The 21974-nt window shown below is 44.1% G+C and overlaps 1 protein-coding gene across 1 annotated transcript; it reads right to left on the reverse strand.

The window, feature by feature from the left end:
* Nucleotides 1–286: 286 nt before the first annotated feature.
* Nucleotides 287–18767, reverse strand: LOC117509910 (netrin-G2-like). The gene is made up of 2 exons (XM_034169527.1): nt 18505–18767; nt 287–507 (listed from the first exon to the last, which is right to left on the reverse strand). The coding sequence occupies exons 1-2, from the start codon at nt 18692–18694 to the stop codon at nt 356–358; spliced, it is 342 nt and encodes a 113-aa protein (XP_034025418.1). The 5' UTR covers nt 18695–18767; the 3' UTR covers nt 287–355.
* Nucleotides 18768–21974: the final 3207 nt, after the last annotated feature.

Genomic DNA, 21974 nt, shown 5'->3' on the forward strand with positions numbered 1-21974 from the left:
CAGGTAACATCGTTGGTAATGTGCACCAGCATTGCATTGAAAGATGTTTTTTTAATCAGATTTACTTTGAACAAAATATGACATGAATCAAATAAAAACACATTTATGAAACACAGAAAACCCTGGGAACACCTCAAGATCCCCGTGACAGAGGTGGCCAATGTGGCCAAGGAAAGGGAAGTCTGGAATCCCCGGCTAGAGCTGTTGCCTCTGCAACCCGATCCTGGATAAGCGGTTGAAGATGAGTGAGTGAGAAAACAGTGTTTCAGAACTGGTTGGATGACTTTTACAGGTGTTAGTACCTGTACCAAGAGATTTGTCAGGATGACCAGTATGACTAGCACTGAATCAAGCTCTATACCTTGACCCCAACCCAACGGGAGTACTCCTCTGTGCAGATAACCCGTGTCAGGTTGCTTGGTGCAAGGTCCAAGATGCTTTTCGGTGTCATGCCAAATGCTTCCATGCAGTCGTCAGCATAGTATTGATATGGCTGCCACGTCAGGCCTGAAACACCGACACACATGGCCACAAGAATTAGCACAACATAAATCAATAAATGAAATCACGATTTTCATATTCATTTTCACACCAGTCTTAATCCCAACACAATGGATGTGCAGCAATGTATGTGTGTATCAACATATTATATACAACAGCTCGTTATACTGTTGTATGCAAAAGTTTGTGCCCCTGATGATTTCCATCATTTTCCTTTATAAATCACTGGTTGTTTGGATCAGCAATTTCAGTTAAATATATCATATAGCAGACAAACACAGTGATGTCACGATTTCAGCCGGATCTGGGGTTTGATTTGGGTTTCCCTCTTTCTTTTTTCCCCTTCACATGCCCCTTGATGTACTAGTTATTTTATTTTCATTATGTGATTATTCTCTGTTCTGTTTTGATTTGTCGCTTTGTTTTCTTTGTTACTTTTTACTTTGGCCTTTCGGTCTGTTCTAGTTTTTTAGTCAGTTGTGTATTTATTGTTCATTAATTCATCACTTGGTTATTTAGTTTCTCTTATTTGTAACATTTGTTGTGCTTAATGTCAGGTTTTGTTTTCTGTTAGTATTTTGTCTCTGCTTTTCTTATGGTTTGTTTCACCACCTTGTTTTCTTACTCGACTTCTGTTTACGAGGTCTATTAGAAAAGTATCCGACCTTATTATTTTTTCCAAAAACCATATGGATTTGAATCACGTGTGATTGCATCAGACAAGCTTGAACCCTCATGCGCATGCGTGAGTTTTTCCACGCCTGTCGGTTGCGTCATTCGCCTGTGAGCAGGCTTTGAGTGAGGAGTGGTCCACCCCTCTTGTCGGATTTTCATTGCCAGGAAATGGCGGAATGATTTGGGCTTTTTTTCCATCAGAATTTTTTCAGAAACTGTTAGAGACAAGCAGCTGGAAACCATTAGAAAAATTTATCTGGCTTTCGGTGAAAATGTTACAGACTTGGTAGAGAATAAGGAGTGTTACTGTCGCTTTAAGGATGGCCCCCAGTGGCTGTGGGGTGCGCCGCGCTCCGAAGCCGCCATCGACAGGCTGAACGACCATTTCATTTCTAAACGGATGGCTGTCTGGATCCGTGACCATCGTGTGCCATTTCTCTGGTTATCGCAAGAGCTGGACATCAACCATTTTCCGGAAGATTTCACTTTTAACAAGAGATTTTGTCATGGAAAGCCAAGCGGAGGCATCGCACGTCACGATGGATTTGCTACTGGAGCGACACAAAACCACCTCCGTTTTGGTCTCACAGGACGGCTTTGAGATGGCGTTCAGACAGCTGTCAGTGCTTTTTCCATTGAGTGATTATCCGAGAAATTGTGGATGTGCCTGGACATGCCAGAACATCTTCATCGTGGCGTTGCTTTGCGCCATGCGGCACCGCCAAGATGCGCAAAGCCTCCGCTCTTCTTTCCATGACAAAAACTCCTGTAACAGTGGAATGTGCCGTTCATTTCCAAACTGGACGCTGTGTTTTATCCGGGACGTCATCTGACTAGCACAGGAATTGTGAAAAGACGTGGACATCAGCACTTTTTCGGCACATTGAGACAGACGTGCGGAGGAGTTCCGCGTGTCGCGGCGGTGTCGCATGGCGCAAAGCAACGCCATGATGAAGCCTCACGGGACATGTTCTGGCATGTCCAGGCACATCCACAATTTCTCGGATAATCACTCGATGGAAAAACCACCGACAGCTGTCTGAACGCCATCTCAAAGCCGTCCTGTGAGACCAAAATGGAGGTGGTTTTGTGTCGCTCCAGTAGCAAATCCATCGTGACGCGTGAAGCCTCCGCTTGGCTTTCCATGACAAAATCTCTTGTTAAAAGTAAAATCTGCCTGAAAATGGTTGATGTCCAGCTCTTGTGATAACCAGAGAAATGGCACACGATGGTCACGGATCCAGACAGCCATCCGTTCAGAAATGAAATGGTCGTTCAGCCTGTCGATGGCGGCTTCGGAGCGCGGCGCACCCCACAGCCGCTGGGGGCTGTCCTTAAAGCGACAGTAACACTCCTTATTCTCTACCAAACCCGTAACATTTTCACCAAAAGCCAGATAAATTTTTCTAATGGTTTCCAGCTGCCAGTCTTTAACAGTTTCTGAAAAAATTCTGATGGAAAAAAAGCCAAAATCATTCCACCATTTCCTGACAATGAAAATCCGACGAGGGGGCTGGACCACTCCTCACTCAAAGCCTGCTCACAGGCAAATGACGCAACCGACAGGCGTGGAAAAACTCACGCATGCGCACGAGGGTTCAAGCTTGTCTGACGCAATCACACGTGATTCAAATCCATATGGTTTTTGAAAAAAATAATAAGGTCGGATACTTTTCTAATAGACCTCGTAGTTTCAGTATTTATCTCTTATTATGCTCTTTTAGTTTTATTAGGTTATCACTTGTTTATTTTGTTGTCATCAGTTATGCTTAGTTTTCCAGTTTTGCTTTTTGTTTTCCTGTAGTTTGTTTTTTCTTGTAGTTCGTTCATAACCTTGTTTTGCTCCAGTATTTATGTTTCCGATCAGTTCTCATGCTCATGCCTGCTTCCAGTTATATTATGTTCTGTTCATAGTTGCCTGGTTTTCCTCATGCCCCTTTGAGTTCTCTGTTTCACTCCACGCCCTGCATCTGCTCTGTCCTCATCCCTCTCACATCTCTGTGTGTGTTGTCACATCACTCCACTAGCTTTGTGCCCTGCTGTCACACTTTGTTCCAGTCTGCTTTGTGTTCCCACTTACTCACGCTCTTGGCACCTGTTCACATAGCTTTGTCTATTACATCACTCCACTTTGCGCACTCCCTTCCTCACCATCTTGTCCCATCCATACTCTTTGTTCACTAGCCACACCCCCTTCTAGATTATTCTTCACATGCACCTTGTTATCATCTGCCTATTTAATCTCCACCCAGCCACCACACATTTGTCAGTTTGTTGTCACTCTATGCACACATCCCAGCCTCTGTATTTTGTCCTGATTTCTTGCCTTGCCGTGCACCATGTTTTGCTCTGTTCTCCTCGACCACGCCTTTTTGCATCACCGTTGATAACTGTGTTTGCTCATGCCTTTGAACCCTGCCTGAATATGTCTGCATTCTTGCCTAACTCATATTGTGCTTCTGCTCCGATGACTGATCACCTGTGTGCTGAACCTGAGCATGGAATAAAGACCGTGATTACTCACACGCCTAAACCAAGTCTGGGAGTCTGCTTCACGGTTCCAGCTGCTCCTGGTGTCTGGCAACCGCCCGCCTTGAGAGATATTTGAGAAGTGAAATGAAGTTTATAGGATTTACAGAAAGTGTGCAATAATTATTTAAACAAAATTAGGCAGGTGCATAAATTTGGGCACCCCACAGAAACAATACATCAATATTTAGTAGAGCCTCCTTCTGCAGAAATAACAGCCTCTAAATGGTTCCTATAGCTTCCAATGACAGTCTGGATTCTGGTTGAACGTATTTTGGTCCATTCTTCTTTATAAAACATCTCAGGTTTGTTGGTTTCTGAGCATGGACAGCCCGCTTAAAATCACACCACAGATTTTCAATAATATTCAGGTCTGGGGACTGAGATGGCCATTCCAGAACATTGTACTTGTTCCTCTGCATGAATGCCTCAGTAGATTTTGAGCAGTATTTAGAGTCGTTTTGTTGAAAGATCCAGCCCCGGCGCAACTTCAACTTTGTGACTGATTTATTAACATTGTTCTCAAGAATCTGCTGATATTGACCGGAATCCATGTGACCCTCAACTTTAACAAGATTCCCAGTACCTGCACTGGCCACACAGCCACACAGCATGATGGAACCACCTCCAAATTTTGCTGTAGGTAGCAAGTGTTTTTCTTGGAATGCTGTGTTCTTTTTCAGCCATGCATACCGCCCCTTGTTATGTCCAAATAACTCAATTCAATTTCAATTTATTTGCATTTATATAGCGCCAAATCACAACAGAGTTGCCTCAAGGTGCTTCACACAAGTAAGATCTAACCTTACTAACCCCCAGAGCAACAGTGGTGAGGAAAAAACTCCCTCTGAGGAAGAAACCTCAAGCAGACCAGACTCAAAGGGTGACCCTCTGCTTGGGCCATGATACAGACATAAATTACAGAACAATCCACAAAACAAATATACAGGAAATGCTGTTGGTGCACAGGACAGGAGGGTCTCCAGCACACCCATCTGTGGATGGAGCTGCACCTTAAACAGAGAAAAGCAGAATCAGACATCAGAAAGACAACAAATACAGCATAATTTGTCAGCATTAAACAATAAGAAAACAGAAGAAATACTAAGGTGATCGCCGGCCACTAGCCCTAAGCTTCACTATAAGACCCAGAATTTAGGTAAAGTTGAGGGCACGGCACGCTCCGTTTATTAATAAAATTAATTAAAGAGTAAAAAGCATAGAATTATACTATGCCAGTATGCTAGCCATACAAAAGGGAAAATAAGTGCGTCTTAAGTCTGGACTTGAAAGTCTCCACAGAATCTGATTGTTTTATTGACGCAGGGAGATCATTCCACAGAACAGGGGCATGATAAGAGAAAGCTCTGTGACCCACAGACTTCTTATTCACCATAGGGACACAAAGTAGTCCTGCACCCTGAGAACGTAAAACACGGGCCGGAACGTAAGGTTTAATTAGGTCAGATAAGTAGGGAGGTGCCAGTCCGTGAACAATTTTATAGACTAGTTTTTGGGGCGACTGTCGTGAGATGGCGCTATTTAAATTAATAAATTGAAACTGAAATTAATAGTAGCAGAATCTTAAAATCTGATCTCACTGGGACAGGAAGCCAGTGAAGAGACGCCAAAATGGGTGTAATGTGGTCAAACTTTCTGCTTCGTGTCAAAAGTCTGGCTGCAGCATTTTGAACCAATTGGAGAGCCCTAATGCTGGACTGTGGTAAACCAGAAAATAGAACATTGCAGTAGACCAATCTAGAAGAGACAAACGCATGGATCAGGGTCTCAGCATCAGCCATAACGAATCTTCACTATATTTCACAAGTGGAAGAAAGCAGTCCTCGTAATATCTCTAATGTGGAGGTCAAAGGACAATGTAGGTTCAAAAATTACCCCAAGGTTCCTCACTTTGTCAGTGTGATGTATGATACACGAGCCAAGGCTGGATTCCCTTGATTGAGGAGAGTAGCATCAACTCAGATCATGGTGCCATTTTGGTTCCAACTGCGTTGAACGACTACATGAACCTTTAATGCTTTCAACATATTTTAAATCATTTAACCACATACAGCAACACATCCAGGTTCAGGTGCTATCAAAATAAATGTAAAAATAGTTAAGCTATCAAATGTACAATTTATGATGATTTATTTAATTAATTTAAAGCCTGATTTATGCAGCTGCAGCTCTGTAACTCCATGTTTTAAAGTTCTCAGTCTCGGGATTTTGCTTTTTTCTGGACTAATTTGACCCTCAACAAGCTTTTCTTTCTACAATCATCACCTCCAAATCAAAGGTAAGCTGAACAATTTCCTCTTTTACCAACTTCGTGCTGTGAAGTTGCAGAATTTTCTGATCCATTTATCAGCGTGCGCGCTGTAAAAACTATTAAAATATGAAAGCGTAAAAGCAGAAAAGTGTCGAATCACAGCCTTTTGTGTCTGATTTAACAGGTGGACATCAGGCTGCAGGTCCAAATCTGAACATGTTTGAAAAAACTAATCGGTCAGTCTTTTAATCACAGAAATGACTCCGGTCCCACTTTCCACAAATCAGCGAGTGTCAGAGCTGAACTTTAATTTGTACCTCTGTTACTGTGCACGTCCAGACTGCTCGGGGTTTTAATGGAAATACATTGTGATCGGACGAGACATTTTATCTGATGTGAGTGAAAAATCCGTTCCACAAAATCCGTTATATACAGTGTTTATTACATGGAAAACAATACACTTTGGGACTTTTTTTTTGTCCCGTGACTGTGAATATCTGTTTTTTACAATGACGGTTTAAGTGAGTTTTACTGTACATGGGACTAGGGTCGGGAAATGATTCGATCCACTGACATCAATAGCCTTTGTGCTTAACAATTCCCTTATCGGTCATTCAGAGCAGCCATTGATTGCAGACCCTGCAGCGGGTCTGTAATCAACCGTTTCTGCAGCATGACTCCAGTTTGAAGCGTGAACGAATGAAGCCATGCTTTGATCTGCTGGCTCATTGGTTCTTTGATTCGCTGCTGTTCAGAAACAGCAAGTCTGCTCCTTAACCCCTCTCAAAGCCATTAAAATATGTCAATTGTAAGTCACTTTTTTGTGGATTAAAGTCACTAACTGGGACTCTTGTCTTGCTGCAGTCAAGAAATGAGAATCGTCATCCGTTCCATTGGCACAGCTCCAAATGCTGTGCGGCTCTCTGCCGAGACAGAGTCCAGTCAGAATTAATAACTTCAAAACGAATTGCAGCTTTAAATAAAATGACACCTCTTTCTACAAACAGTTTTTTTCCTCTCAAAATGAGATGTCCTGCATTCTTTACGAATCACATCCTGACGTGCAGCACAGCCAGCTGCAAGAGCTCAGCTCAGATGTATGGAAAGACATTCATGCCAATAATGTCTGAAAGGAAATGGTTTTGACAAAAACTACAGATTATGTTTATTTCTATTTATGACCAGAGATCAAGGATCCACCATGTAGAGTTTAATATGTCCAGAGTTTAAGGATCCAGTGACCAATTTCATATTTATTTACTTTAAGACTCAATAAAATGTTGTTGACACAGAAAATCTGTAAAGCCTACTTTTATTACACAGAAAATTCACAAGAGGTATTGATAAGGGAATCGATAAGGAATCGGACTGATAAGTGGAATCAATAATGGTATCGATACCGATAAAATCTTATAATTTCCCATCCCTACATGGGACTGAACAATAAATTTACCTTGCAAAGCTCCCACATGGCTGACTTTATTTTCCCAAATATTTCTTCTGTTCATGTCCCAACAGCCAGGGGCTGTGAGCATGGACCGGGCTGCCGGGCCACCCGCCCTCGACCGCCACCCAATCCTCTCTGCACCCGACCCCCATGGCCCCCTCTGCAGGTGGTGAACCCACAGGAGGGCGGACCCACGTCGCTCTTTCGGGCTGAGCCTGGCCGGGCCCCATGGGCTAAGGCCCGACCACCAGGCGCTTGCGTGTGAGCCCCAACCCCAGGCCTGGCTCCAGGGTGGGGCCCCGGCTCCACCATACTGGGCGTGTCTCGGACACTCGAGTGAAGAGAGGGGCAGAGCTGTCGACCGATCACCTCCTGGTGGCGAGTTGGACCCGCTGGGAGGGGAGAAAGCCAGTCAGACCTGGCAGGCCCAAACGTATCGTGAGGGTCTGCTGGGAACGACTGACGGAACCCTCTGTCAGCGAGGTCTTCAACTCCCACCTCCGGGAGAGCTTCTCCCAGATCCCGGGGAGTTGGAGACATGGAGTCTGAGTGGACCATGTTCTCCACCTCCATTGTTGATGCGGCCGCTAGTAGCTGTGGTCACAAGGTCTCTGGTGCCTGTCGCGGCAGCAATCCCCGAACCCGGTGGTGGACGCCGAAAGTAAGGGATGCCGTCAAGCTGAAGAAGGAGTCCTACTTATCTTTGTTGGTAGGTGTGACCCCAGAGGCAGCTGACAGGTACCGGCAGGCCAAGCGTGCCGCAGCCCATGCGGTCACAGAGGCAAAAACTCGGGTCTGGGAGGAGTTCAGGGAGGCCATGGAGGAGGACTATCGGTCGGCCTCGAAGAGATTCTGGCAAACTGTCCGATGCCTCAGGAGGCGGAAGCAGCTCTCCACCAGCACTGTTTACGGTGTGGGTGGGGAGCTGTTGACCCTGACTGGGGATGTTGTCAGGCGGTGGAAGGAATACTTTGAGGATCTCCTCAATCCCATCGTCACGTCTTCCGAAGAGGAAGCAGAGACTGTGGACTCAGAGGCGGACTCATCCATTACCCAGGCCGAGGTCACTGAGGTGGTTAGAAAGCTCCTCGGTGGCAAGGCTCCTGGGGTGGATGAAATCCGTCCTGAATACCTTAAGTCTCTGGATGTTGTGGGACTGTCTTGGCTGACACGCCTCTGCAACATTGCATGGTGATAGGGGACAGTGCCTCTGGATTGGCAGACCGGGGTGGTGGTCCCTCTGTTTAAGAAGGGGGACCGGAGGGTGTGTTCCAACTATAGGGGATCACACTCCTCAGCCTCCCCGGTAAGGTCTATTCCAGAGTACTGGAGAGGAGAATTCGACCGATGGTCGAACCTCGGATTCAGGAGGAGCAGTGTGGTTTTCGTCCTGGTCACGGCACACTGGAGAGTTCGCCCAACCAGTCCACATGTGTTTTGTGGATCTGGAGAAGGCGTTCGACCGTGTCCCTCGGGGCACCCTGTGGGGGGTGCTCCGGGAGTACGGGGTCCGGGGTCCTTTGCTAAGGGCTATCCGGTCCCTGTACGACCGCAGTAGGAGCTTGGTTCGCATTGCCGGTAGTAAGTCAAACCTGTTTCCAATGCATGTTGGCTTCCACCAGGGCTGCCCTTTGTCACTGGTTCTGTTCATTATTTTTATGGACAGAATTTCTAGGCGCAGCCAGGGTGTAGAGGGGGTCTGGTTTGGGAACCACAGAATCTCGTCTCTGCTGTTTGCGGATGATGTGGTTCTGTTGGCTTCGTCAAATCAGGACCTTCAGCGTGCACTGGGGCGGTTTGCAGCCGAGTGTGAAGCGTCCGGGATGAAAATCAGCACCTCCAAATCCGAGGCCATGGTTCTCGACCAGAAAAAGATGCTTTGCCCTCTTCAGGTCGGTGGAGTGTCCTTGCCTCAAGTGGAGGAGTTTAAGTATCTCGGGGTCTTGTTCACAAGTGAGGGAGGGATGAAGCGTGAGATCGTGAGACGGATTGGTGCAGCATCTGCAGTGATGCAGTCGCTGTATCGGACCGTCGAGGTGAAGACAGAGCTGAGTAGGGGGGCAAAGCTGTTGATTTACCGATCGATCTACGTTCCATTCCTCACCTATGGTCATGGGATTTAGCTCATGACCGAAAGAACGAGATCGCGAGTACAAGCGGCCGAGATGAGTTTCCTCCGCAGGCTGGCTGGGCGCTCCTTTAGAGATAGGGTGAGGAGCTCTGTCACTTGGGAGGAGCTCGGAGTCGAGCTGCTGCTACTCCATGTCGAAAGGAGTCAGTTGATGTGGCTCGGGCATCTTTTCCGGATGCCCCCTGGACGGGCTTTTATGTGGATGAGCTTACCAGCAGTTATCTGCATGTATAACTGAGTATTATCAGCATAGCAGTGAAAGGTAATCCCAAAGTGCTGCAATATGTGCCCAAGGGTTTGCTATATAAAGGGAGAAAAGCAGGGGGCCTAAGATGGACCCCTGTGGAACCCCAAATTTCATGTCACTAAGGTTAGAGGTAGTGTTACTGTACAAGACACAGTGAGAATGACTGGTCGGGTATGACATCAACCACGCAAGGGCACTCCCAGTAATCCTTAAATGGTTCTCCAGCCCACTGAGTAGAATATGATGCACTGAATGAAACAGTCATCTTATCAGGTAACAGCATTTGCTGCCATTCCTGCAGCATGTGTCACTTCTGGGTAAATGAAGTATGTGTCAGGATTTGCCCCGGCCCGGGTCGTGTTTTTGTAGTTGTCCCGTCGGCACCTGTCTCCCCTTTTTGCCCATTTGTTTTGATTGATTCATGTGATGTAATTCTCTGGTTTTGTTTCTTATTTATGTTCTGTGTCTTATTATTCTGGTTGTGTTCTGGTAGTCACGAGTTTTACTTTCTGTTATAATTAATTTTGTGTTCAGTCTTAGTTTAGTTTAGTTTTTCACATTTATTGCATTATGCTTTAGTCACAGGTTTTGGTTATTATTTATCTTCAGTGTTTCTTATCTGATTATGTTCCATTTGTGATTTATTGCATTCTCTGTTTGTCGTTCGGTTCATTCATTTCAGTGTAGTAATTCATTCATTCATTCATTTCATTTATTATACAGGAAAAAGGTTAAAAGCACAATTGCACATTACCCCAGGCCTGACTCAGTTAAAACTGTTTTACAGCAGGTTCCTGTTTTACAAGTAAACCTAGACACAAACAATCATTTCATTCAATCATGTGGACAATAAACCTAACATGTACAGCACACGTTCATAAAATGATCAGACAAGTGAGAAAGGTAGATCAGTGGTTACACAAATAACTATTCAATAAATTGTCTCTGTAAGTTTTTTTAAATAGTATCTCTGAGCTGATAGTTCTAGTGCCCAGAGGGATATCATTCCACACCTTAGTATAGATGTAGAAGAATGATCTTTGTCCATAAGTGTTTTTATAAGAAGGGATTTGGAGCTGTTCTGCTTATGTTGATCTGGTGCTCCTTTGAGAGTTTGTAGTTGGTAGTAGAGCCAACAGAGCTGGTGGCAGGTTGAAGTTTTTTAACTGAAAATAGAATCTAATAGCCATACTGCTTATATAGTTGTTGAAGGTCAGGGCATTTGATCTGGTCAGAGCTATACAATGGTGGGTCCAACCTGGAAGTTGACAGTGAATTTTAAAAGCTCTGTTGTACAGTCAAGCCACAGGATCAAGAACATCATTTGTGGTGAGAGACCATATAGGCAAACAATAGGAGATAGAGGAGAGGACTACAGCATGGAGGTACGTATGAGAAACAGAGGTTGTCAAATATGGTCTGATTTTGTTGTAGACATACAGTTTTTGTTGCAGTTTCTTGGTCAGAGAGTTGACATGTTCTTTGTAATTAAGATGAGAATCCAAGAGCACACCAAGATATTTATAGGTTGTTGTTGTTTTGTGCAGTTTGTAATCGGAGAACATGATTGTGTTGCACATTTGGAGTTGCTTCCTGGGGGAATGAAAATACATACATTCTGTCTTTTTGATGTTAATACTAAGGTGGTGATCCGTTAGCCAATTTTGGAGTGTTTTGAGATCAGATGACAAGTTAGCATTTACAAAATTGGGGTTTGAGTCGGAGTAAAAGAGTACAGTGTCATCTGCATACAATAAAACGTTAGAATAATTGCATATAAGTGGAAGATCATTAATATAAAGAAGAAACAGTAATGGACCAAGAGTACTCCCTTGTGGTACACCGATATTGTATTTAAGAGGACGAGATTTAGTTTGACCAATTTTGACTATTTGAGACCTGCCACTCAAATAGGATGTAATCATGTCAAGCACACTTTGGGACAGCTTAAAGGACTGAAGTTTACTTAGTAAAATTAGATGATTTACTGTATCAAATGCTTTACGGAGATCTATAAAAACTGCACCTGTAACCTGTCCTTTGTTTAAAGCAGAGCGTATATGTTCAGTGAACAGCAGAAGAGCAGACATAGTGGAACGTTTGGACCGAAAACCATACTGAGAGTCACTGAGCAGGTGGTTTTTCTCCAGGAAGCTGATAAGTTGATTATACAGAGTTTTTTCTAGTAATTTTGATATTGTTGAAAGTATAGCTATTGGTCTGTAATTTGAAATGCATGTAGGGCTGTCTGATTTAAATATGGGAATGATCAGGGCAGTTTTCTGGGAAGATGGGAACACAGAGAGTCTAATACATAAATTGATCAGATGGTGAAACAAAGCTACAAAGCTTTCAGAGTGTGTCTTCAGGAAGTTCATTGTTAAGCCAGTGACATCCCGTGTGTGAGAGTTGTTTAAGGATTGAAAAGTGGCAGATATCTCTTGTTGGGAGACTTCTGTAAAGGAGAACAAAGGTTGAAGACCTGTCTGCACTGTTGTAACATCAGGAGATGTGAAGACAGAGGATAACTCCTTTACAGAGGATATAAAATAATCATTAAAAGCACTTGCAAGCCTTTCGTGTTCCGTGACAAGGTTACCATCGATATTAATTTGAATTTTATTTAAGTTATTCTTTTTATTGTTTCCTGTTATGTTGTTAAGTACTTGCCATATCGTTTTTGGATTTGAGCCAGCTTGAACAATTAAGTTTTGAAAATATGTCATTTTGGATTTGTATAATTCAGCCGTGCATTTATTTCTAATTTGCCTGAATTGATATTTACTCTCTGGTGTTTTGGTTTTTCCATATTATTTTAAAGATGTAGCTTTTTGTTTAAGAAGTTTAATTATTTGGGAGTTAATCCAAGGTAATTTATTTTGCCGTTGTTTTATCGTTCGGACAGTTGTATATTTTGTAATTATAGTTTCGATTTTCTCATGAAAATTAATTAAGATTTGATCAGGGTTTCTAAGTTGCATTTCATTTGACCAGTCGATATTGTCAATCTCTTCGTTTAATCGTGGTAAATTAGAGTTTAGTACTTTGGTCACAGTTGGATGACTAGCATGACCTTTTGGATCATAGGTATTAAAGGCACTGCGCTGTGGTGGTTTGAATCATATTTGTCTAATAGATTACAATTTGTTCATGTAAATGGGGAATCTTCTTCACAGACTAAAGTTAATTATGGAGTTCCACAAGGTTCTGTGCTAGGACCAATTTTATTCACTTTATACATGCTTCCCTTAGGCAGTATTATTAGACGGTATTGCTTAAATTTTCATTGTTACGCAGATGATACCCTGCTTTATCTATCCATGAAGCCAGAGGACACACACCAATTAGCTAAACTGCAGGATTGTCTTACAGACATAAAGACATGGATGACCTCTAATTTCCTGCTTTTAACCTCAGATAAAACTGAAGTTATTGTACTTGGCCCCACAAATCTTAGAAACATGGTGTCTAACCAGATCCTTACTCTGGATGGCATTACCCTGACCTCTAGTAATACTGTGAGAAATCTTGGAGTCATTTTTGATCAGGATATGTCATTCAAAGTGCATATTAAACAAATATGTAGGACTGCTTTTTTGCATTTACGCAATATCTCTAAAATCAGAAAGGTCTTGTCTCAGAGTGATGCTGAAAAACTAATTCATTCATTTATTTCCTCTAGGCTGGACTATTGTAATTCATTATTATCAGGTTGTCCTAAAAGTTCCCTGAAAAGCCTTCAGTTAATTCAAAATGCTGCAGCTAGAGTACTGACGGGGACTAGAAGGAGAGAGCCTATCTCACCCATATTGGCCTCTCTTCATTGGCTTCCTGTTAATTCTAGAATAGAATTTAAAATTCTTCTTCTTACTTATAAGGTTTTGAATAATCAGGTCCCATCTTATCTTAGGGACCTCATAGTACCATATCACCCCAATAGAGCGCTTCGCTCTCAGACTGCAGGCTTACTTGTAGTTCCTAGGGTTTGTAAGAGTAGAATGGGAGGCAGAGCCTTCAGCTTTCAGGCTCCTCTCCTGTGGAACCAGCTCCCAATTCAGATCAGGGAGACAGACACCCTCTCTACTTTTAAGATTAGGCTTAAAACTTTCCTTTTTGCTAAAGCTTATAGTTAGGGCTGGATCAGGTGACCCTGAACCATCCCTTAGTTATGCTGCTATAGACTTAGACTGCTGGGGGGTTCCCATGATGAACTGAGTGTTTCTTTCTCTTTTTGCTCTGTATGCACCACTCTGCATTTAATCATTAGTGATTGATCTCTGCTCCCCTCCACAGCATGTCTTTTTCCTGGTTCTCTCCCTCAGCCCCAACCAGTCCCAGCAGAAGACTGCCCCTCCCTGAGCCTGGTTCTGCTGGAGGTTTCTTCCTGTTAAAAGGGAGTTTTTCCTTCCCACTGTCGCCAAGTGCTTGCTCACAGGGGGTCGTTTTGACCGTTGGGGTTTTTCCGTAATTATTGTATGGCTTTGCCTTACAATATAAAGCGCCTTGGGGCAACTGTTTGTTGTGATTTGGCGCTATATAAAAAAATTGATTGATTGATTGATTGATTGGATTCTTGGCTTTTTTCCTGATTACATATGTAAGGAAATGATCAGAAATAGCAGTTTCTACTATACCAGAGAGAGCAAATTTGGAGGGTTGAGAAGTAAAGATGAGATCAAGCACAGAGCTGCGTGTTTTTCCAATTCTAGTTGGGTTTTTGATTAACTGAGTAAGTCCAAGTTTGGTTGCAAGAGCCTTTAATGGTTTAGATGAGCTGTCATTCCAGTCCAGATTTAGGTCTCCAAGTGCAATCAATTGCTTTGTATTCACTAATTTTAATAAATCAGAGAGTTGAGACACATAAAGGTTCGGATTTACATTCAGAGGTTTATACGTTACTAGAATTGTAATTGCATGTTGATTTGTAAAATTTATAACTAGCTGCAGTGACTCCGAAGCAGTTTCAATTTTTGATATGGAGTGCACATAATTTTGACTTACATAGAGCGCCACTCCACCTCCACATTTACCAATACGGTCTTTCCGATATAAACTATAGTTTTCAATGGAGAGAAAAGAATCAGGAATTTCTGGTGTTAGCCAGGATTCACTGATTGCCATTACATGGGCTTTAGTTTGTGCTAGTATAATTTTCAGTTCATCTATTTTTGGTGCAAGATGACAGATTTTGAGACCTTTGCTTCTACTAAGCTGGTATAAAGTTTTGGGATTTTTCCTGGAATGACAAACTCGTTTACCCTTCTTTGGTTTGGGACCTGGTTCTGTACTATAAAAAAAGGGAAGTACAGGAGCAGAGTCCAGTTTTATGAGGGGGGCACAGTGGTGCAACAGAGTGGGAGTAGAGAATGATAGGTTTGTACGTGTACATTCTGTGATAGATGTGTACATTCCAGCACTAGTAAGTGTATAAAAGTTGACATAATAACTTAAAAAATACATAAAAAGTGGGATAAATACATCTGAGTCAGGACCTGGGTTAATTTCAACATTTCCAATAAATAACAAGATAAATAACAGTAGTCTAGAAGCAGTTGTATTGCCTACCAGCGACATTGAAATATGCTTAGATTTGTATGACTTACTATGTTTAAGATCAGTCACCCACTGCTGAAATAGAATGGTGTGTGTGGAAAGGGATACTGCCGGGAAAGAAGAGGTTAGTCCGAGTGTAACCCGTCGGCCTTCGCTGCAAGCTCCGGGTCATAGCAGTGATTGAAAAGACTGATAGACTAGGGGACATGTAGCCTTCAGAGCGTCCTCGTCGAGGGCCACCTCTCCAGTGTTGGTTACTAGCGGTACTAACTCTCCTGTTAGCTCCGCTGGTGTTGGGGGCCGCTGGACTGTTGGGCACATAGCCTTCGACGCGACCCCGTTAAGGGCCGCCTCTCCGGACTAACAAAGCTAACTCTCCTGTTATCTCCACTGGTGGTGAGGGCCGCTGGACAGCTGGGTAAGTAACCTTCGACGCAACCCCGTCGTAGGCCGCCTCTCCGATGTTAGCTGTAAGCGGTAGTAGTTCGTCTGTTAGCTCCGCTGGTGGTGAGGGCTACTGGACTGCTAGGCACGTAGCCTTCGGCGCAACCCCATCATGGGCCGTCTCTCCGATGCTAGCTGTTGGCGGTGCTAACCCTCCTGTTAGCTCCGCTGGAGGTGGGGGCCGCAGGACTGCTGGGCACGTAGCCTTCGGCGCGACCCCGTCGTGGGCTGCCTCTCCGGAGCTAGCTGCTAGTGGTGCTAACGCGCCTGTTAACTTTGTATCGCTGACTGGACTGGGGGACCAGTGTAAATTCCCAGAAAGTAACAGGAGTGTCCACCCGCTGAGCACTTTCGAGGACGGCGAGTTGTAAATTCTCGGCTTTTGGCTAGTGACCATATAGCAGGAGGTACTTGAAAGCAGAACTTAAGTGACAAGGACTGCAGCTACACCGGCGTCTCCAAAGACCACACCGGCCGCCATCTTGACTCCTAAGTCAAGTTTGACTCCTGAGTCATAGTTTATGTTGTCATCCTATCAGTTATTGCATTTACGTTTATACTTTAATCATTATCAGTTCTGTTCTAGTTTCGATTATTACGAGGTCTGTGATAAAACTAACCGTCAGTTTTATTTAAAAAAAAAACTATATGGATTTGAATCACGTGCGATTACACCAGACATGCTTGAACTCTCTCGCGCATGCGTGAGTTTTTTCACGCGTGTCGGTGACATCATTCGTCTATGGGCAGGCCTTGAGTGAGGAGTGCTCCACCCCGTCCATCGGAATCTCTTTGTCTGAGAAGCCGCTGGAGACGGCGCGCGTTGCTTTATCAAAAATTTTTCAGGACCTGTGAGGGCTATCCGAGTGGACACTATTTGAGAAATTCAGCTGGTTTTCGGTGAAAAGTTTAACGGCTGATGAGAGATTGTGGAGTTTCTTTTGCTTTAAGCACAGCCCACAAAGCGGATCGGCGCGGCGCGGTCGGAGGTGGTGTCGGTCTGGCTGTTTCGAGCTGAAAACATCCTAATTTAAGGCTCTGTTCACCCAGGACGTCATCAGAGAACACAGAAGTTTCAGAAGAAGCCGGCATCAGGAGTTTACCCGGACATTCCACTGCTAAAGGAGATTTTGTAATGAAAGAACGTGCGGACGGATTTGCAGAGTCGGATCCGTGACAACGTGGCATATCCGTCTGCGCCGCGACATGAAAAACACCATGTTGAAAACCATTTGTAAAATTCAGGCGGCTTTTAATGGCTTTCAGCAAGCAAGTATCTGAGAAATTGTTTAACAGCTGGGCATGTTCCAACTTGTCCATTAAGGTTTCCAATGGAGGTGTTTTTCCTGTCACGACCCCCCGCGGTCGGGTCCGGCCCGACATGCAACTCTGCCCGCACGTTCTTTCATTACAAAATGTCTGTTAACAGTGGAATGTCCGAATAAACTGCTGATCCCGAGCTCTTCTGAAAGTTCTCTGTTCTCTGACAACTTACTGGGTGAACAGAGCCTGAAATGTGGAAGTTTTCAGCTTGAAACAGCGAGACTGCCTTGGAGCGCAGATCGCCGTCAGGCGCCGTGGGCCGTCCTTAAAGCGACACTTACACACCAAAATCTCTCATCAGCCGTTAAAATTTTCACAGAAAACCAGCTGAATTTATCGAATGGTGTCCACTCAGTTGTGCCTTACAGTTTTTGAAAAAGTTTTGATCAAACAAAGCAGCAGTCTCTGAGCCATTCCTAAACAATGAAAAAATCGACGAGAGGGTGGGCGACTCCTCACTCAAAGACTGCCCACAGGCGAATGACGTAACCGACAGGCGTGAAAAAACTCTCGCATGCCCACGAGGGTTCAAGCATGTCTGATGTAATCACACGTGATTCAAATCCATATGGTTTTTGAAAACAATAATAAGGTCGGATACTTTTATCACAGCCCTCGTATCTTTGATCTTCTTGTTTCCCACTTTTTAGTTTAGTCACATTATTTCCTAGTTTTTTCCCCTTTTGTTTTGTTCACGTTAATTATTGTTTGTTGGGGACGTCACATTTTGCACTGTTGGTTTTTCTGTTACCTTGCCCCAGTTCGCTTTGCTTTTGTCTCACCGCACTCTCTTGACTCTCTTCTCCCTTCTTTGCTTCACCGGACCACACCTCCTTCCAGAACCTTCACCAACACCTGCGTCTTGTTCCACTAATTACACCACCTGTTATTTAAGCCCTCACTTCCCTGCCAGTTTGTTAGTTCTTGTATCTATCATTCCAGCTTTACCATGCTTTGACCTCTTTTGTGCCTTGGATTTCATCTCTGCCTCAGCCCTGGTTATTAGTGTCTCCGTGTTTCTGAAACCTGCTTGTTTTTTGACTGCGTTTTTGCCTGTCCCTTGTCTGTGCTTTTGCATTGCTGCCTGACTGCCTGTGTACCGTACCCTTGCCTGCTTCTACGATAAAGTCATCCTTTTATTCCCACATCATGCCTGTCAGTCTGCATTCTGTGTCCTACCGTTTTTGTGGCACACCGCCTCGGCACCTGACAGTATGAAGTGTTGTGATAGTTGGAGTGCAACTTGCTCTAAAGCTTAACTGCAAAATCATAGTGTAAGGATTTCAAATAAATGGACATGATATTGTGTGAAAATTATTGAAAAAAATAATTATCACTGCTTTTGTGTTTCATTGGTGACAAACCATGAATTTACTAGGCACCTTTGTCCAGGGATTTCTCCAGAACCATGCTAGTTGGACGGCCATACTTGAATGTCACAGTGATGTCATCAGTCAGCTCAAAACTCTTGTTCCATGACAGTGTGACGTTGGCCAAAAGTGGATCAGGGTATCTGGACCATGTGATTGTCTGCCAGTAAGTGATGAGCCCACCTCTTTCCCTGTCTCCCATCAGCTGTGGTGGGTGAGACAGGTCAGGACTGGATGCATCGCACTCATCACTACAGAGATATGGGTTTTCCTGCAGACACAGACAGGAACAGGTGCAAAGGTGTCAAGATGCAGGCATTCTGTTCTCTTTGTGAATATTTCTCTACCTTATGATGGATACTGGAAGATAATGATAGACAGGCGTTTACTAAGCAACCTTTTTCATATGTATGTTGGTGTTTTCATTCACACAACACTCTCCACAGCAATCAGTGTGCAGTGCAGTGGTCTGGAGTGACGTCAGGGCCTGCGTTCTCTGGCTGTAGCTAACTGGTGCCCTCTGGTACAGAAGCTCATGGTGTGGGCACTGAGTGTTGATGGGTGTTGTGATCTGTCCCCTGTTTGTGTCTTTTGCCCTTGTGTTAATTGTCTTTGTGGTCTGTCCCCTGTCTGTGTTTTATCTGTATGTCATGTTGTTTTTCTGTGGTTGCACACATTAGCCTTTTTTGAGTTCCATCTTAGTTGTTAGTCTTTTGTTCTTTGGTTTTTGGGTTTTTCACCTTCTGTTTTGGTGTTTCATTTTAGTATGTTTGTTTTCTACTCACCCCCAGAAGTCCTTGGGGTTTGTGTCACTTTGTCTTTGTTAGTTTCTGCATGTTTATATCCATATAGGCATGGGGAGGTGATGGTCTAGTGGTTAAGCATTGGGCTTGAGACCAGAAGATCCTCGGTTCAAATCCCAACCTGACCAGAAAATCATTAAGGGCCCTTGGGCAAGGTTCTTAATCACCTAGTTGCTCCCAGTGTGTAGTGGGCACCTTGCATGGCAGCACCCTGACATCGGTGTGTGACTGTGTTTGCGTGAATGGGTTAATGTGAGGCATAATTGTAAAGTGCTTTGAGTGTCTAATGCAGATGGAAAAGCGCTGTATAAATGCAGTCCATTTACCATGTCTTTGTCACCTGGTCTCCCCCAAAGCTGCTGCACATTCCCAATCACGCCACCTTTTAGGCAACTGGATGAAAAAACTCCTTCTTTACTTTCTTTTTCAGTAAAATTAGTCTAAAACTCTGAAATGTGCTTTTGTGTATTTTTAATAAAATACACAAAAGCACATTTCAGAGTTCAACTCAAAAAGCCTGTGTCATGTGGTACTATTTTCTTGTGGGTAAGCACTGCCCTGTGCTGTGTTTTCTGTTGGTTCTTTGCCATGCGCATGTATATGTTTTGCTGTGGTAAAAAGTAAAAAAACAAAACAAAAAAAAAAACGGAGTGGCTGTGCCCGTGTGAACTAAAGCCTTCGAGTGAGTCTGATTATTTTATTTAAATGTAGTCACACAGATGCAACAAGTTGCGACGAGGTTACTACAACCCTAGCAAGCAGACTGGCCGGTGCATGGAATGAGGAGTCGACCGGAAAGAAGGAGAGTGGAAACAAGCGTCGGTGCTATGAAAGCAGCAAGGCTAATGAGAGTTGTGTGAGTAAATGTGCATAACTCACGGTAAACTACGCATAAGTGGCCTTAAAACAGCAAACAGCTGACTGAAGATGGCTTACGTAGGAAAAGTGGATGAGTTTGATAGTACTAATGAAGACTGGGAAGTGTGAATTGAATTGTTTTGTGATGCCAATGATGTGGAGGAAGAGAAGAAAGTTTCTGTTCTCCTCAGTCTATTGGGAGCAAAAACATACACAATCTAGTCAGTCCAGAGAAACCGTCCAGCAAGACATTTGATGACAATCAGAAGACTTTGGAAGACCATCTAAATGTTGTGAAAGTGTAGGAACACGGACCCACAACAGGGGGCGCAATGAACGGACAATGGAGAAGGTAAATAACAAGGTTTACTATTGTGAAACGAGCACAATAAATACAACAATCACAATTTGGGGTCGAATCCGCTGGTGTCGTGTGGGCAGGCTCGAAGGTAGGAGACGTCCGTCTCAGTCGAACCGGAACCACCCAGATCTCCTCTGCCACCGAACCCTGGAAATACTGGAACCGCCAAGTCCCGAATTCCCAGGTGGCCACTGCCTCCGCTCGTCGGATCCGGTACTGCTGGCGGGAGAGAGCAACAACACACAGGTGTGGATGCGACCGCACCCAGTAACGGAGAGGGGAGAAGCCGCCTCCACCTCTTGTCAAAGTACAGCAGGAAGGTGAGTACTTATCCAAGCAATGAAGCTATCAGTAGTCAACAGTCCTGAAAAGGTTTAACAAGTTTAGCTGGTTGTTCAGAATATAAATGCAGAGAATATTACCTCAGTCTTAGGCGATATCTCGGCACTGAGGTGGAGACGCCGTCCTCCAGATATACCTCTGTGCTGAGTGGAACAGCTGTGTCTGGTGATGGGTGACAGCTGTCACCCAGGCTACTCCCATAAGGCGGCAGCGCCCTCTGGTGCCTGGAGCCCGCACTCCAGGCAGGGCGCCCTCTGGTGGTGGTGGGCCAGCAGTACCTCCTCTTCAGCGGCCCACACAACACTAAAGCCTAAACCGCTAGTGATAACTGAAAGATTTAGATTTCATAAACAAAATCAAACAAAGGATGAGAGCATTTTGGATTCCATGGCAAACTTTCACAAAATTGTGACTTCAAAGAGGGACTTCCAATGCATTAAGGGGCCGACTAGTATGTGGCATGAACTGCTCAAACACACAAAAGAGGCTACTGTCACAAAAGGACTTGGATCTGGGCTAAGCACTGGCTATTGCAATCTCAATGGAAACAGCAGGTAAAGATGCCACATTACAAAATAAAAGCCCTGAAAATGAAATGCATGAAATGTCCATAAACAGCACAAAAGGACAGAAATGTTATGGATGTGGAAAATCCTCCCACGATGCAAATGACTGCTGGTTCAAAGACAAGACCTGCAGAAAATGCCCCAAACAAGGCCACATAGAAAGAGCATGTAAATGAGACAAAAAGCACAGCCAAAAAGAGGCAGAAAGCAAAACGCATGCACAAAGTGACAGAATACAAAAATCTGACCATCCAGGTCCTGATGAGGATGACTTGTCATGCTTAGAACTGCACAGCATCACAGAAGCAGATCGATATCGGTATTGTATCACTTCACTTCCTGTTCCGGAGCACAGCGGTGTTTTTCTGTATCTGTTAGCTGTTTAATCTAACTAAATCTAACTAAAGCACTCCTTCTGCTGAATCACCTCTAAATTATTTACACATTATTCACTTTGCGTGTTTTTAGGAATCTGCTAGCTTAGCGTAGCTACTAGCTCTTAGCTGATTTAGCATGGCGGCTTCTCCTGTCTCTCCTGCACTTCTCTGCTCT

This window comes from Thalassophryne amazonica, chromosome 5, assembly GCF_902500255.1.
Source record: "Thalassophryne amazonica chromosome 5, fThaAma1.1, whole genome shotgun sequence".
NCBI classification, from domain to species: domain Eukaryota; kingdom Metazoa; phylum Chordata; class Actinopteri; order Batrachoidiformes; family Batrachoididae; genus Thalassophryne; species Thalassophryne amazonica.